Source organism: Hyaena hyaena, unplaced genomic scaffold (genome assembly GCF_003009895.1).
Source record: "Hyaena hyaena isolate Hyena2069 unplaced genomic scaffold, ASM300989v1 scaffold_535, whole genome shotgun sequence".
NCBI lineage: Eukaryota > Metazoa > Chordata > Mammalia > Carnivora > Hyaenidae > Hyaena > Hyaena hyaena.
This window is the reverse complement of record NW_024081167.1, coordinates 1115270-1130887: the sequence shown is the minus strand read 5'-3', so window position 1 is coordinate 1130887 and position 15618 is coordinate 1115270. Positions and strand designations below refer to the sequence as shown.

General features: G+C 39.1%; 1 protein-coding gene across 1 annotated transcript in view; it reads left to right on the top strand.

The window, feature by feature from the left end:
* Positions 1-11254, top strand: part of TET2 (tet methylcytosine dioxygenase 2) — a 131209-nt gene extending 119955 nt beyond the window's left edge. Inside the window, exons 9-11 of the mRNA XM_039255630.1 lie at positions 2237-2374; positions 4111-4465; positions 6455-11254. Of these exons, the coding sequence (XP_039111561.1) occupies positions 2237-2374; positions 4111-4465; positions 6455-7929 (1968 nt within the window). The 3' untranslated portion in view covers positions 7930-11254. The remainder of the gene's footprint in view (positions 1-2236; positions 2375-4110; positions 4466-6454) is intronic.
* Positions 11255-15618: the final 4364 nt, after the last annotated feature.

Here is a 15618-nt window from a genome sequence, read left to right as displayed (position 1 = left end):
AATTGTATGCTGATAAATTCAACAACTAGAATGAAATGGGCAAAGTATTTAAAGAACACAAATTACCAAAGATAACTAAAGAAAACAACATATACTGTAAGTCAACCTATACTTATGAAAGACATTGAATTTTTAGTTAAAAGCTTTCCTAAAAACTCCAGGCCCAGATAAATAATGGGTCAAATTTGATAGGGATATTAAAGAAGAAATAGTAACAATTCAATGGAAGCTCTTCTAGAAAATAGAAAAGGAGTAAACTTCCCAACTTATTTTACAAAGCTGGAAATATCCTGATACTGGAACTAAACAAAAACATTAAAAGAAAAAGACTAGTCCAATATTCTTCATAAATATTAATATGAAAATTCTTCACAGAATTTTCGCCAACTAGACAACAGTGTGTAAAAAGGATATATCATGACCAAATGGAGTTGTTTTTTTTTTCCAGTAATGTTTTGTTTAACACTAAAAAATCAATCAGTGCAGGACGCCTAGGTGACTCAGTCATTTAAGTGTCTTCACTTTGGCTCAGGTCATGATCTCACAGTCTATGAGTTCCATTCCTGCATCGGGCTCTGTGCTGACAGCTCAGAGCCTGGAGCCTGCTTCAGATTCTGTGTCTCCCATTCTCTCTGCCCATCCTCCACTCTGTCTCTCTCTGTCTCCAAAATAAACAAACATTAAAAAAAAGATTTAATCAGTGTGATTCACTATACTAGCCAACACAATAGGGGGAAAATATGATTATCTCAATAGGTAGAGGAAAAAGCAGTTAGCAATATTCAATATCCATAGAAAGGAACTTTCTTAGCTTGATAAGGTGCATAATTGAAAAACCTAAAGCTAATATCATATTTAACAGTGAAAGACTGAAAGCTTTATGCCTAAGATTAGAAACAAGACAAGGACATCCATTTTTACCACTTTTATTTAATATCTCACTGGAAATTTTAGGGCAATTGGCAAGAAAAAGAAATAGGAATCATACAGATTGAAAAGAAAGAAATATGTGTCCTTATAATGTAGACATTTGTCTACATAGAAAGTCCCAAAGACCAAAAAACTTCTAAGAAATGGTTTAGCAAAGTTGCAAAAATAAATCAATTGTATTTCTATATACTAGTAATAATTAAAAATTGCAATGGCAATTAAATAGCATCAAAAACATGAAATTCTTAGGCACAAGAATTTGACAAAATATATAGACCTGTGCACTGAAAACTATAATACATTGCTGAAAGAAATTATAAAAGACCCCAAATGGAAAGGTCTACTATGTTTATGGATCACAGGACTAAATATTTTTAAGATGTCAGTTTTCCCCAAAACTGACCTATCAAAATTTTGATAGTACATGACCTATCAAATATTACCGAGTGTTTTGAAGGAATTGACAAAGTGTTTGTAAATATAGACAAATGCAAAGGACCTGGAATAGTCAAACGGTTTTCAAAAAGATCAGAATTTAAAGATTTATACTCCCTGATTTCAAGATTCACTAAAAATCTATATTTGTTAGTAATCAAGACAGTGATGTTGGCATATATACACATACACACCCACTACACCATTATACACCAATCAGAATAAAAAGTCCAGAAATAGGTCCAGCATGTACAATAAGTTGATTTTCAACAAAAGACAATTTAATGGCAAACGAAAATTTTTTCCAGTAGTGTTTGAACAGTTGGATAGCCATATGGAAAAAAAAAAAAAACCTTGACTCTCAGTCTTATGCCATATATTAAATTAACTCAAAACAGATCCATTTATATAAAATTCTAGAAAATGTAAACTAATCTGTAGTGACAGAAAGCAGATCAGTAGTTTCCTGGGAACAAAGGAAGAGGCATGAATTAAAAGGGGAAGGAAGAAACTTTTGGGAGTAATGGATATGTACATTATTTTGGTTGTGGCAGTGGTTTCACATATACTAATGTCAAAGCTAATCAAATAGTACCCTTTAAATATATACCGTTTAATGTATGTCAGTTATACCTCAACACTATAAAATAAAAACTTTACCATGTCAATATGTTTGGTCTGTTTTGTGTCATTCCATTGTATTTTTGGATATAAAATATGCAACCGTTTTTTAATTCTGAGTAACCGAAATACTAAAAAGTCTTTCTGATCTGTTCAGTGCACAGGTCTTATACTTTTTTCTCAAATGTATGCCTAAGAATTTCAAATGCCTAAGTACTTCCCCATCCACACACACGCTTCTGTTTTTCAGATTGAATATGAACACAGAGCACCAGAATGCCGACTGGGTCTGAAGGAAGGCCGTCCATTCTCAGGGGTCACTGCATGTTTGGACTTCTGTGCTCATGCCCATAGAGACTTACACAACATGCAGAATGGCAGCACATTGGTAAGTGGGGCACAGAACAGGTTAGCAGCACATCCTATAGAAGGGTGGAAGGCTGGAAGTTAGCAGCATGTGGTTAGAATACTATGTTCTCTGCAGATGTCATTGCACAAGTGTTTTCATGAATGAAGTGCTCGTGCTAAGGTGCCCTTGTTTGGCATATCTAGTACTCTCACAACAGGTTGTCACATGAGTGGAAAACAGTTGATAAGCCCATGAAAATCATGGGAATGCTTGGTACAGAGCTAAACCAGTGATTGCATTGCCAGCTACCATTAGCTGCCAAAAGTTCCTTCAGAATTCAGTGTCAGGCATCTGGTAGGTTAAAAAAGCCATATACAAGCCAAGGCACCAATCCACCTCACAGAAAGAAGTACAAACAAAAAATGCATCATCCATGGCACAACAACCACCATAGAAGATTCAAAGTACAAAAGAGCCCATTATGACTACATATTATGGTGGGTGAAATGGATTGAGCCATATAATCAGAGGCTGTGCTAAGTGGAGAAAATGGATATGGTCTTAGCGTGGAACAGAGTTTGATACTGGTAGAGTCTACAGTGTGGCCTTGCATGTTGAGGGATAAACCATACTGGAAATAAGGAAAAAGTTCAAGTAAAGAAACTATAAAGTAATCTATCTAGTGAGTCAACAACATGGAAGAAGAACTAATAACATGTGGGGAAAGGTAATAATCAGAGACATGGATTTGGAAGACTTTGATGTATAGGAAGTGAAAATTCATTTTAGTACCACCTCATATTAAACTTCTCTATCAGGGTAAGTCTCTTATGACCACATTCCTTTTAAGTGTATCTTCTAGTCACTTTATATTACCTAGGGCTTTAAATAATCATGCTCACATTTTTTCTCCATTAGTCAAAAACACTAAGTACTAAAAGCTAGTATTTTAAAACCAACAGATAATTTCTCATCATAACCAATATGACTATGGCTAACAAAAGAGGAAAAGTACCATTAAATTATCAAAGCAAGTAGTTTTTCCCCCTCACTTAGAATAGACCCTTGTATGTTGTCATGTCCTACAAAAGAAATATAAGAGAGAAAAGAAACAGTAAGTTAGGTTTAACAAGTACAGAGGAGGAGACAAGAAGGTAGAAGCAGTGTGCGGTTACACACTACCTATAGCAACCAAATCTTCCATTTCACATTATTTAGGTTTTTCTTTGGTCTCTTGTGACAGTGTCTTAAACACAGTGAAGGAGAGTTAGAAGTCAAGTGTGAGGATAGATGCAAAATTTCATTGTGTACAAAGTATGAGATTAGGTGAATATGATGTTAGCAAAAACAGGAAATCATTTGGTAGAATTTTTAGCCTCTTTTTGAAGAGGCTTCACATCTATTTTTGAAGTGTGAAAACTGGGAGATTGCTTCTTTTTGGTGAGAGTATTGCTTGTTCCCCTAGAATAAGAAATATATGTGAAGAACAAAGTCACCACAGGTTCATGATAGACTCCCCCCTCCCCCCCCCAACCAAACACAAAAAAGGGAAAGGGAAAAAAAAGTCAACATGCACTTGTCTATCTCCCTGTACCATTTTGATGCAGTCACCCTTATTAACAGACAGGTGTGGTTTTATGGTAATATGCTGATCAGGTCCAGTAGACCACCACAAATCTAAATGCTGAGAGGGAGACACACACACACACACACACACACACACAGAGTTTCTTTTGGACTGAAACTGAGGCCATACTGTGTTATCGCCCTACCAGGTGTGCACCCTTACTAGAGAAGACAATCGAGAAATTGGAGGGCAGCCTGAGGATGAGCAGCTCCATGTTCTGCCTCTCTACAAAGTCTCTGATGTGGATGAGTTTGGGAGTGTAGAAGCTCAGGAGGAGAAAAAACAAAGTGGTGCCATTCAGGTGCTGAGCTCTTTTCGGCGGAAAGTCAGGATGTTAGCAGAGCCAGTCAAGACATGCCGACAGAGGAAACTAGAAGCCAAGAAAGCTGCAGCCGAAAAGCTTTCCTCTCTGGAGAACAGCACAAATAAGAATGAAAAGGAAAAGTCAGCCTCATCTCGTACAAAACAGACTGAAAACGCAAGCCAGGCTAAACAGTTGGCAGGTAAATGTAATGTGAAGCATTGTAGATATGTGTTGGTATGAAACTTAGCTTAAAAGTGAATAATTTCGAATGATTATATTCAATCATGGTCTCAGTTTTGTACTAGAATATTCTCTGAAGTCCCACGGGCCAGGTTTTGCTCTTGGACATGGTAAGGAGATATTGCACCCTCAACCCCAGCTTGATGGAGAAGTCTGGATTTTATTCTATCATAAATGGCAAACTTTTACATGATAGGTAGGTGATATGGTGAAATTCGTGTTAATCTAGCAGAGGCAGGGAAGCCAAATTAGAGGCAGAGGAGCTATGAGTTTGGAGACAGATGCAATAAACCAAGAGTAAAGTAATAAAAGCTTGAGTTTGTATGATAGCAATGAAGATTTAGCAAAAATGATGGTAGTGAATGCTTCCAAAATGATTATCAGTACATTTATGACAAACATTGGAATGAAGAAGAAGAAAAATCTAAGACTGACTTAAACATCTTAAGCCTAGATAACTAAGACAGTACTGTTTGTTAAAATAAGATGTTTTAAAATAGGATTTACTGGGGAAAGGTAGCTGTATTAAGTCTGAGTTTAAGACAGGTATCCACACGTAGTTATCTTATAAAGCTTTTATCCATCCAAACAGATCACATCTCTAGCATTAGTAATAGAGCATTATTTCTCAGTGCTAAGTTGATATTTTCATTTCAAAGCCCCTTGGTTATATCTTCAGTTAATTGTTATAAAAAGCCATACAATGTAATGTCCACATCCATATTTTACAGATGGTATTCTCCTGGCCATTAACAAAAGAATTTTTTTTTTTTTTTTTTTTTTTACAAATAGTTTATTGTCAAATTAGTTTCCACATAGGAAGAATGTTTGTCTTGTCTTTTAAGTTTAGTCTACCAGTTTGCTTAGAGCCAACCATGTTTGCTTCACAAAGTCAAATTTCCCTACTAATTCATTTCAAAACTTAAAGAATCTAAGTAATTTAGGATATGCTAAAGATGCTTAATAAATATTTGTTGGTTGACTTATACTAAGAGAAGTAAATCCTATTAGGTCATTAATCTCTCCTGTAAGTTAGCTATAACGTATCATCCTGTCATTGGTTAGAACTTTTCCTCCAGTCTTTTCTAACTGGTTTCTATAATCATTTCAATTCTCAGGACTGCCCTTACAGCTCCATTTACTTGTTCATTTCTCATATATAGATTTTTAAGTCATAAAATAGAAGTATGACTTAAAACTTTCATTTACAAAGCTGAAAATTTCTTTAAAGTTTTATTGACAATGGTGTAAATAGGGTTTGCCAATTATAGAAAATATGCTTTGGGTGGTTAAATGAATGTCACTCTTTTTCTCGTAGCATTGATGAATCTTCTATAACAAATTTTATGCCACTTCCAACTACTTAACAGATTGTTACTGCAAGCCAGGCATTGGAGGAATAAAGTAAAATAAGACAAGGTCCCTTCCTTCAAGTAACTGCTTTGTGCTAGGAGGAGGAGGGCCGTAAAAATGATCAATTATAATATATTATAAAGCATTGCTCTATCTGACTTAAGATTTCAATGCGTGTTATACGTGTACTAGCAGATGAGGTCATAGAAGGCTTCCTTGAGGAAGGGATGACTGTCCCAAGGCAGGGCAGGGAGATGGGGTGGAGGGAGGAGGGTACTTCAGGTAGGGTGTGGCATGGTCAGATACACAGAAGCTCCAGAAAACATGATGCTCTCAGTCAAATATCTTTTGGACATTTGTTATATTTTTCTTCACTTACCAAATTGTACTGTTATAGAGATCTGCTATTTTATCTAGTGCTTTAGACAAAAAAATGATGCCAGACAGCGATCAGAACCCTGAGTTTGCTCTTGTCTGTATTTGATGGGTATTGCATAATGTTAGTGGTGGTTCTCACATACAGCTAAGCATCCTCGCTAGCTTCTGCAAAATAATAATCGGAACGCTTGTGTGCTCTCTCATATCCTGTCCACAGAACTTTTGCGACTTTCAGGACCAGTCATGCAACAGTCCCAGCAGCCCCCGCCCCCGCAAATGCCGAAGCAACCTCCACAGCCACAGAAGCAGCCCCCGCAGCCGCCGCAGCAGCCGCAGCATCATCCCATGACAAATAACCCTCAGTCAGAGTCTGTCAGTGCCTACTCTTCCTCTGGATCTACCAGTCTGTACATGAGACGGCCCAATCCAGTTATCCAGGCCTATCCAAGCTCTTCACACACTTCAGAGATTTATGGAGGCGGCAGCCCTATGAACCTCTATTCCACCTCAACCCAAGCTGCAGGTTCATATTTGAATTCTTCTAATCCCATGAGTCCCTATCCTGGGCTTTTGAATCAGAATAACCAGTATCCATCCTATCAGTGTAATGGAAATGTATCAGTGGACAACTGCTCCCCATATCTGGGTTCCTATTCTCCTCAGTCTCAGCCCGTGGATCTATATAGGTATCCAAACCAAGACCCCCTCTCTAAACTCAATCTACCACCCATCCATACACTCTACCAGCCAAGGTTTGGAAATAGCCCGAGTTTTACTTCTAAGTACTTAGGCTATGGAAACCAAAATATGCAAGGAGACGCCTTCAGCAGTTGTACTATTAAAACAAATGTGCACCATGTAGGGACATTTCCTCCTTATTCCACTCATGAGATGGATGGCCACTTCATGGGAGCCGCCTCTAGATTACCACCCAATTTGAGCAATCCAAACATCGACTATAAGAATGGTGAACATCACCCATCTTCTCATATAATCCCTAACTACGGTGCAGCGCCAGGCATGTTCAACAGCTCTCTCCATGCCCTACATCTCCAAAACAAGGAGAATGACATGCTTTCCCACACAGCTAATGGGTTATCTAAGATACTTCCAGGTCTTAACCATGATAGAACTGCTTCTGTCCAGGAAGGCTTACACAAATTACATGATGCTGGCAATCAAGAGAAGCAGCCCTCTGCCACCGAGGACAATGATGAAGTCTGGTCAGACAGTGAGCAGAGCTTTCTAGACCCGGACATTGGGGGAGTGGCTGTGGCTCCAACTCATGGGTCAATTCTCATCGAGTGTGCCAAGCGCGAGCTCCATGCCACAACCCCTTTAAAGAATCCCAATAGGAATCACCCCACCAGGATCTCCCTTGTCTTTTACCAGCATAAGAGCATGAATGAGCCAAAACATGGCTTGGCACTCTGGGAAGCCAAAATGGCTGAAAAAGCCCGGGAGAAAGAGGAAGAGTGTGAGAAGTATGGCCCAGACTATGTGCCTCAGAAAACCCATGGCAAAAAAGTGAAACGGGAGCCCACTGAGCCTCATGAACCTTCCGAGCCCACTTACCTGCGCTTCATCAAATCCCTTGCCGAAAGGACCATGTCCGTGACCACAGACTCCACAGTAACTACATCTCCATATGCCTTCACTCGGGTCACAGGGCCTTACAACAGATACATATGATGTCGCCCCTCGTGGTGGGTACCTCATTTGAAAAGACCACAACCAACCTGTCCGTAGTATAGTTCTCATGACGTGGCCAGTGGGGAAAGGACACAGGATTCGTGACAAATGTGGTGGGAAGAACCTCAGCTCACCAGCAAAACAAGAGGTCATCTTACCATAGCACTTAATTTCCCCCGACTCCTAAGTGGTCACAGATGGCATCTGGGCAAAAGACCAAAGCATTCTATGCAAAAAGAAGGTGGGGAGGAAAGCGTTCCACAATTTACATTTTTAAACACTGGTTCTATTATTGGACGAGATGATATGTAAATGTGATTTTTCCCCCTTACAACTCTACACATCTGTGACCACTTTTAATAATACCGAGTTTGCATAGTCATGGAACACAAATCAAACACGTACTGTAGTATTACAGTGGCAGGAATTTTAAAATACCATCTGGTGCTGAATATACAATGTACTGAAATACTGGAATTATGGCTTTTTAACATGCAGTTTTTACTGTAATCTTAATATTAACTTTTATTTATCAAAATAGCTACAGGAAGTGTAAATGAATAGACAGCAAAACACTGAATTTGTTTGGATGTTTTAAGAAATGGTGCTAAGAAAATGGTGTCTTTAACATTTGAAAATGTAATGCCTTTATATCATCAAGATTCTATCAGTGTACTCCAATGCCCTTGAATAACAGGGGTACCTTTTCATTCAAATTTTTATCATAATGACCTATTCTTACACAAGGTTCCTTTTTTTTTTTTTTTTTTTAATGTGGACGTTTAAAGGCCTCTGGATTTGCTCATCCAGTGAAGTCCTTGTAGGACAATAAACGTATATATGTACATATATATATATATACACACATATGTATATGTGCACATACATGTATATGTATAAATATTTTAAATGGTGTTTTAGAAGCACTTTGTCTACCTAAGCTTTGACAACTTGAACAATGCTAAGGTACTGAGACGTTTAAAAAAAAAAAAAGTTTACTTTCATTTTAGAATGCAAAGTTGATTCTTTTTAAGGAAATAAGGAAAGCTTTTAAGATATTTTTGCTTTTAGCCATGCATCTGCTGATGAGCAATGTGTTCATTTTTACCATAGCCAGTTAAATCCACAACAGGGCTTACTGGATTCAAGGGAATAACTTTAGTCCATAACACGTTTTCTGGTGCTCATCTCCATGCTATACTGTAAAACAGTTTTATACAAAATTGTATGACAAGTTCATTGCTCAAATACATAGTTTTAAGAATTTTCTATTAACTGCAGGTAACAATTAATGCCATGCTACAGACTTAATAAAGCTAGTTCACTCAAGCTGATGCTATTTTATGGATCTGTGTGTGCTCTTCAGCAAACCCAGTGGCAGCCTGCTTTTGTGTTGGTAATTGTACATTGTGATGTCATTTCTTAGCTTAAGTGTCCTCTTTTCCAGGAAGATCGAGCAGACTGATGCCTGCATAAGATGAATAAACAGGGTTAGTTCCATGTGAATCTGTTAATTACAAAGAAAAAAAAACAGGCAGCTGGTTTGCTGTGGTGGTTATAAATCATTAATTTGTATAAAGAAGTGAAAGAGATGTATAGTAAGTAAATTAAATTGTAAACAAAACTTTTTTAACGCAATGCTTTAGTATTTTAGTACTGTAAAAAAATTAAATATATACATATATGTGTATATATATATATACATATATATATATGGATTTGAAGCAGAATTCACATCATGATGGTGCTACTCAGCCTGCTACAAATATATCATAATGTGAGCTAAGAATTCATTAAAGATTTGGGTGATGTTCCTACTTGTCATATACCTCAACACTAGTTTGGCAATAGGATATTGAACTGAGAGTGAAAGCTTATAGCATCATGTACCATCATTTTTTTTCCAAGTCTTTTTATTATTATTATTATTATTATTATTAAAAAAAGCATATCTTTTTTCAATACTTGATTTCTTAGCAAGTATAACTTGAACTTCATCCTTTTTGTTCTAAAAATTCAGGGATATTTCAGCTCATGTTCTCCTTATGCCAACATGTCACCTGTGTTTATGTAAAATTGTTGTAGGTTAATAAATATATTCTTTTTCAGGGATTTAACCCTTTCATTTTGAATCCCTCCTATTTTACTTGTATATGTCCTGATGTAACTAAAACTAAGTTTGTAAATCTGTTGGCTCCTTTTATTGTAAAGAAAAGCATTTTAAAAGTTTGGGGAATCTTTTGACTGTTTCAAGCAGGAAAAAAAATTACACAAAAATAGAATGCACTGAGTTGATAAAGGGAAACTTGTAAGGCAGGAGTTTGGCAAGTGGCTGTTGGCTAGAGTCAGCACTCTAGATAAAACGTTTCGATCCCGGAGTCAATACAGTCCAGGCCCAAGAGGACGTCCCCACAGAGGCAGAACACGTAGGGGTATGGTGTGCAATTGATCGGACAATTACATTTTTGTCTAAGTACAATTGTGCTTACTAACATTTCAAATAAATTCTCAACCAGACGAGGCCTTTGAGTTTTACTGGCCACATCTTTATAATAGGACTTTTGTGTTTTAAAAAAATCTCATTTTCCGCTGTGACCAATTTACAAACATTTCAAAAATGTTTGCTTTGCACATGTCAAACCACACAATTTTAATATTTTGCATATGCCATACATCTAACCCCAAATATTTGGTTACTACGTGCACATCTCTTGGTTTTGAGTCAGCCATCCCTATATGAATATTTGGTTTCTGTATCATCCACCGTCATTTGTCAAACTGCCGGCCAACAAGAGAGCAAGAAGTGTAGCTTGGGGTTTGGAGGGAGGTAAGGAGGGAGGAGGAGAGGAAATCGAGTGGCGTATTGTAAATAACAGATCTATAATTGTAAATATCCAACCTGCCTCAGTTAGAATGAATGGAAGCAGATCTCCAATTTGCTTATATAGGAATATCAGGTTAACTATATAGCCATACTTGAAAATGCTTCTGAGTGGTGTCAACTTTACTTGAATGAATTTTTCATCTTGATTGACGCACAGTGGTGTACAGTTCACTTCTAAAGCTAGTGGTTAACTTCTGTAGGAAACTTTTGCAGTTTGACACTAAGATAATGAACTCTGTGTGCATTTTTCTATGCTTTTTTTAAAACTTAGTTTCATTTCATTTTCATGTTTGGTTTGTCTATAAAACCTGAAGATGGTTATAAATACTGTAAGTATTGTAATGTTATGAATGCAGGTTATTTGAAAGCGTTTATTATTATATCATTCCTGATAACGCTATGTGAGTGTTTTTAATAAAATTTATATTTATTTAATGCACTCTAATTATTGTCTTGTTGAAGTTTCTGTTTACTACCCGAACTACCTACCACTACTTCAATGAGGCAAAAGGGAATGAAAAGAAATTGCTTTTTAAAGATACTTTTTAGATGGTTATTTGTTAAACTGTACCTAAAATAATATCTAGCTCATTAGAGCCAAATATTTTCTCTAGTGGAAACAGCCTAGATATTCAACTTCTTTTCTCCAGCTTACTTTATCCTGCTCACTTTGCCTATATAGCCAGTATTAGGTTTGGAGCAACAGCGCTTCTGCTGACCTTAAACTCCCATCCTTTGTGGCATGTGGCTTGTGAGGGCTTCTCCGTGCCACAGGTACACAGGGCTGAGCTCACATGGCTTAGTGTAAGGCCAGCCCTGTTCTCAGACACAGGTTCCTCTTCACATCCACTGTTCTCAAGGAAGATTCCTCTTCCCACCTGTCCAAAGGCAGGCAGTGTTAGGAAGAGGAGTGGGGGGAGGTGGCCTGGGAGGCAGCAGACAAATGTGCCACAGGGCTTCAGGGAGCCAGAAGCTAGACTGTCCTCCTGTTTCCCCCTTCTTCCATGGTGACCGGCCCTCACACAGCACCAGTGGCCTCCTGCTGAAACACTTTTTAGAAACATGCTATATTAAACAGTTACTAACTACAATGACCTGAGTCTTCCAACCAGCCCCCACCTACCACTCCTGGCCAATCCTTCCCAAATTGGCCCAGAAATCATTTAAGGGAATTCCCTTTTCTATATTTATTTCTATCTCTGTTCAGCTTGGGCCAAATTTGAATTTTTTTTTAAGATTTTAAAGTAATCTCTACACCAATGTGGGACTGGAACTTAAAACCCCAGAGTGGCATGCTGCACTGGCTGAGCCAGCCAGCGGCCCCCTCCCACCACGCAATTTGATTTAAATAGTTATTCTGGAGCCCAGGGAATGACTGCTCTGTTGGAAACCCTTAAGCTTGTCGACTAGGTGATTCCTCCAACACTCTACTCAGAGGCAGACTATTAAGAGAAGCAGCAATATCACTGTTTTAAAAAAAAAAAAAAAGCAGTAATGCAATGACTTTTTTTTCAACCCTCTGGGGATACTGTCAACCCGCCTTTCACCATCCATCCTCTGGCTGAATCTTGGGAACCTCCCACTTTTCAAATTTGCTAGTCACTGCCTAAGGCCAGGGGAATTTGCGATTCTGTGAGCTCAGAAGCTTCTCTCTGTTAGGACCCTATCCTGAGCCCCGCTGGCAGGGGCCAGTGCGCTGCAGTGAAGGGGCAGGCAGGGCAGCAGGTGGGCTTGAATGGGAGAGAAAGCTGGAAACGACAAATGAGCAGGCACTCACGAAGTTCGAAGTGCCTCTTGCCGGCTCTGGAAATACTGCCAAGAATGAATTTTTACCGGCCGGCAGGCACACAGCTGCCCTGTCACACAGTGGCACTTCTTCCTTCCTGAGTCTCTTCAGTTCCTTTGTCATCACGCCTCCCCCTGCCTTGGGCAATTCTCGCTCAGCATCCACCCCTCCCAGCTGTGTGACAGCCAGACTCCGTGAGGAAAAGCCTAGTTGATCAAGGGCCTTCTCAAGATGCTGAGAATTTTAAATTGGTTTTGTTAGGTTAAAGGGCATCTGGAGTTGGCTGTACTGGAAGAAAGGAAGGCGGGGAGCATCTTTTCCCTCCACAGTGTGAGGGGAGAGTGCTTGCTGCCTGAAGACGTGCTCGCTCCCCCAGCAGTCACTAGGCTCCCCGCTGAGGGCTTGGGGTGCTTTCCCCCTGCCCTCCCACCTCCCCTGAGAGCACACTGTCTGCTTGCTAGAGTTCACCACAGCAGATGCTTGCAAGAGAGTTAACTGTGATTAGAGATTGTTCTAGTGTTACCAGTGCTCCTCAGTTTCAAAGAACAAAGATACTTTTGTTCTCGCATATTGGAGGCCACCTGCCTGCATTGCCCTCTCTCTTACCAGGCAATTTCTCAAAATTTCTTTGCTTGTCTAGTCCAAAATTCACTCTGGAAAGGAGCAGCTATTTCCCCCGCGCAGACACTAGATGAATGTGCTTTCCTTTGGGGGCTTCCTTTTATATGGTTTCAAAAGGAATTTCTCGACCCAATTTGACATTTTACTTCTTAATCAATTCTTAATTCAAACTGAAATGAGATTTCTACTTGAGCGTTGAGGAAAATTGTTACATGAAGACACTCTACTTCTCCCCGACCCCCAGAAGAGTGGATTCAGATCATTTAAAAACACTGAATTAGGACTCTCTGGCCATATTCAGTGAATGCTGGCTTTTATTCCTTACACAGAATCTTCACATTAATAGAAATCTGGGTGTTGCTGCTTGAAACTTGAGGGGCCCCTGTGGTGCCCTAACCCCTGCCTCATGGGCAGCTCTTGATTTAGCTCCAAGGAATGCAATAAAGCACAAGTAACAGCAAAGTAGAAAGCACTTGGTTTGGGAGCCAGTCTTGCGTTTTGACTAGCTGTGCTGGCCATCAGGCCTCATCTGAAAAATGATAAAATAGTGCATCCCTCACAGAGATGTGGTGCGCATTAATGAAAACGTAAAGTTTTAAGCACAAAGTAGAATAAACAGCTATTCTTACAAAATTTTTCATCTCCCTCCTTCCCCTTTGTTTCTTGCTAGGAGGTTTGGTCCAGTGACCACATCTCAGTGTTCACCTTGTTGACACTGGGCTAGGGGCTAATACTTTCTTTTCCTCAATTTCTGTATCTGGAGAATAAAAACAATAGTACTTATCTCACAAGGCTGTTGGGGGAAATAAAGGAGTTTCTTCAAAGCACATCAAAAGAATTTTTTAGGGGCGCCTGGGTGGCTTAGTCGGTTAAGCGTCCGACTTTCGCTTAGGTCACGATCTCGCGGTTCGTGGGTTCGAGCCCCGCGTCGGTCTCTGTGCTGACAGGCAGCTCAGAGCCTGGAGCCAATTTCAGAGTCTGTGTCTCCCTCTCTCTCTGACCCTCCCCTGCTCACGCTGTCTCTCTCTCTCTCCTAGAAATAAATAAAAAATATATATAAAAAAATAATAAATTTTTTAAAAAGCAGCTATTATAATTATATTAATTAGTTCAGCTGAAGTGATTTTTTTTACTGTAGTAGTTTTATGTATTTCCAAGTCATTAGTGAGGAAAGAGGAAATACTCCTTAACTGTATAAAATCATGGATAAGCAGGTTTGAATGAGACCTTAGACATCACCTTTCCCCACATCCTGATTTTATGTAATCATTCATTTATTAATGCATTCACAAACATTTTCAAGCTCCCACTTGGAAAAATGGTGTCAGGCACATTTCTGGGAGTTAGTCATCCAGCAATGAACAAACCAGTAAGTCCCTATCTTCTCAGGGCTTATGTTCTGCTCGGGAGAGATAGACACAGAATGAAGTCAATGTGGAGATAAAAGTCATGAGGAAAAGAAAGGACATGGAGAAAGGGAGTGATGGCCGTTGGGAGAGATGGAGGAGTTTCACAAACATAGCTTGGTCAAGGAAGTCTTCCTGATGAAGTAAATGCAAGCTGTGTGGCTATTTGAGAAAGAATACATCAAGCAAGGCGAACAGCAGGTGAAAGCTCTGAAAGTGAGCTGCTGAGCACGGAAAGGCTGTGACTAGACTAGAATGAGGTATGAAAAGTGTGGTGAGAGCATGGTCAGGTGGTGGAGGGTCCTCCCTAGGGAGAGCACTGTAAGTCTTCTGGCCTGCACACTGTGTAACAGGACTTTACAGGGCTCTCACCAGAGGGGCACCCTGAGCTGACTTGAGTCTTCAAGGAGAACTATGACAATGAGGCATTTTTTGCTGAGGTATAGTTAACGTACAACACTACAGTAGTTCAGTTGTACAACATGGCAATGTGACAATTACATACATTATGAAATTCTCACCATGATAAGTGTAGTTACTATCTGTCACTATATAAAGTTCTTATAATATCATTAATTGCATTCCCTATGCTGTACTCTACGTTCCCATGACTTATTTCATAACTAGAAATTTGCCCTTCTTAATCTCCTTCACCTATTTTATCCATTCCTCCACCCACCAGCCCTCCTCTGGCAACCACCAGTTTATTCTCTGTATTTATCAGTCTACTTCTGTTTGTTCATTTGTTTTGTTCTTTAGACTCCACATGTAAGTGAAATCGTATAGTATTTTTATCTTTCTGTTTTATTTTACTTAGCATAATACCCTCTAGGTCCATCCATGTTGTTGTGAATGACAAGATTTGATTCCCTATCAAAATAGAAATCAGAACTTGAATGAATAGTCCAAAAATGTGTATGGAATTACTCAAAACCTCAGATAGTCAATAGTCTTGGGAAAGAACAAACCTGAAGGATCATGCTCCCAGATTT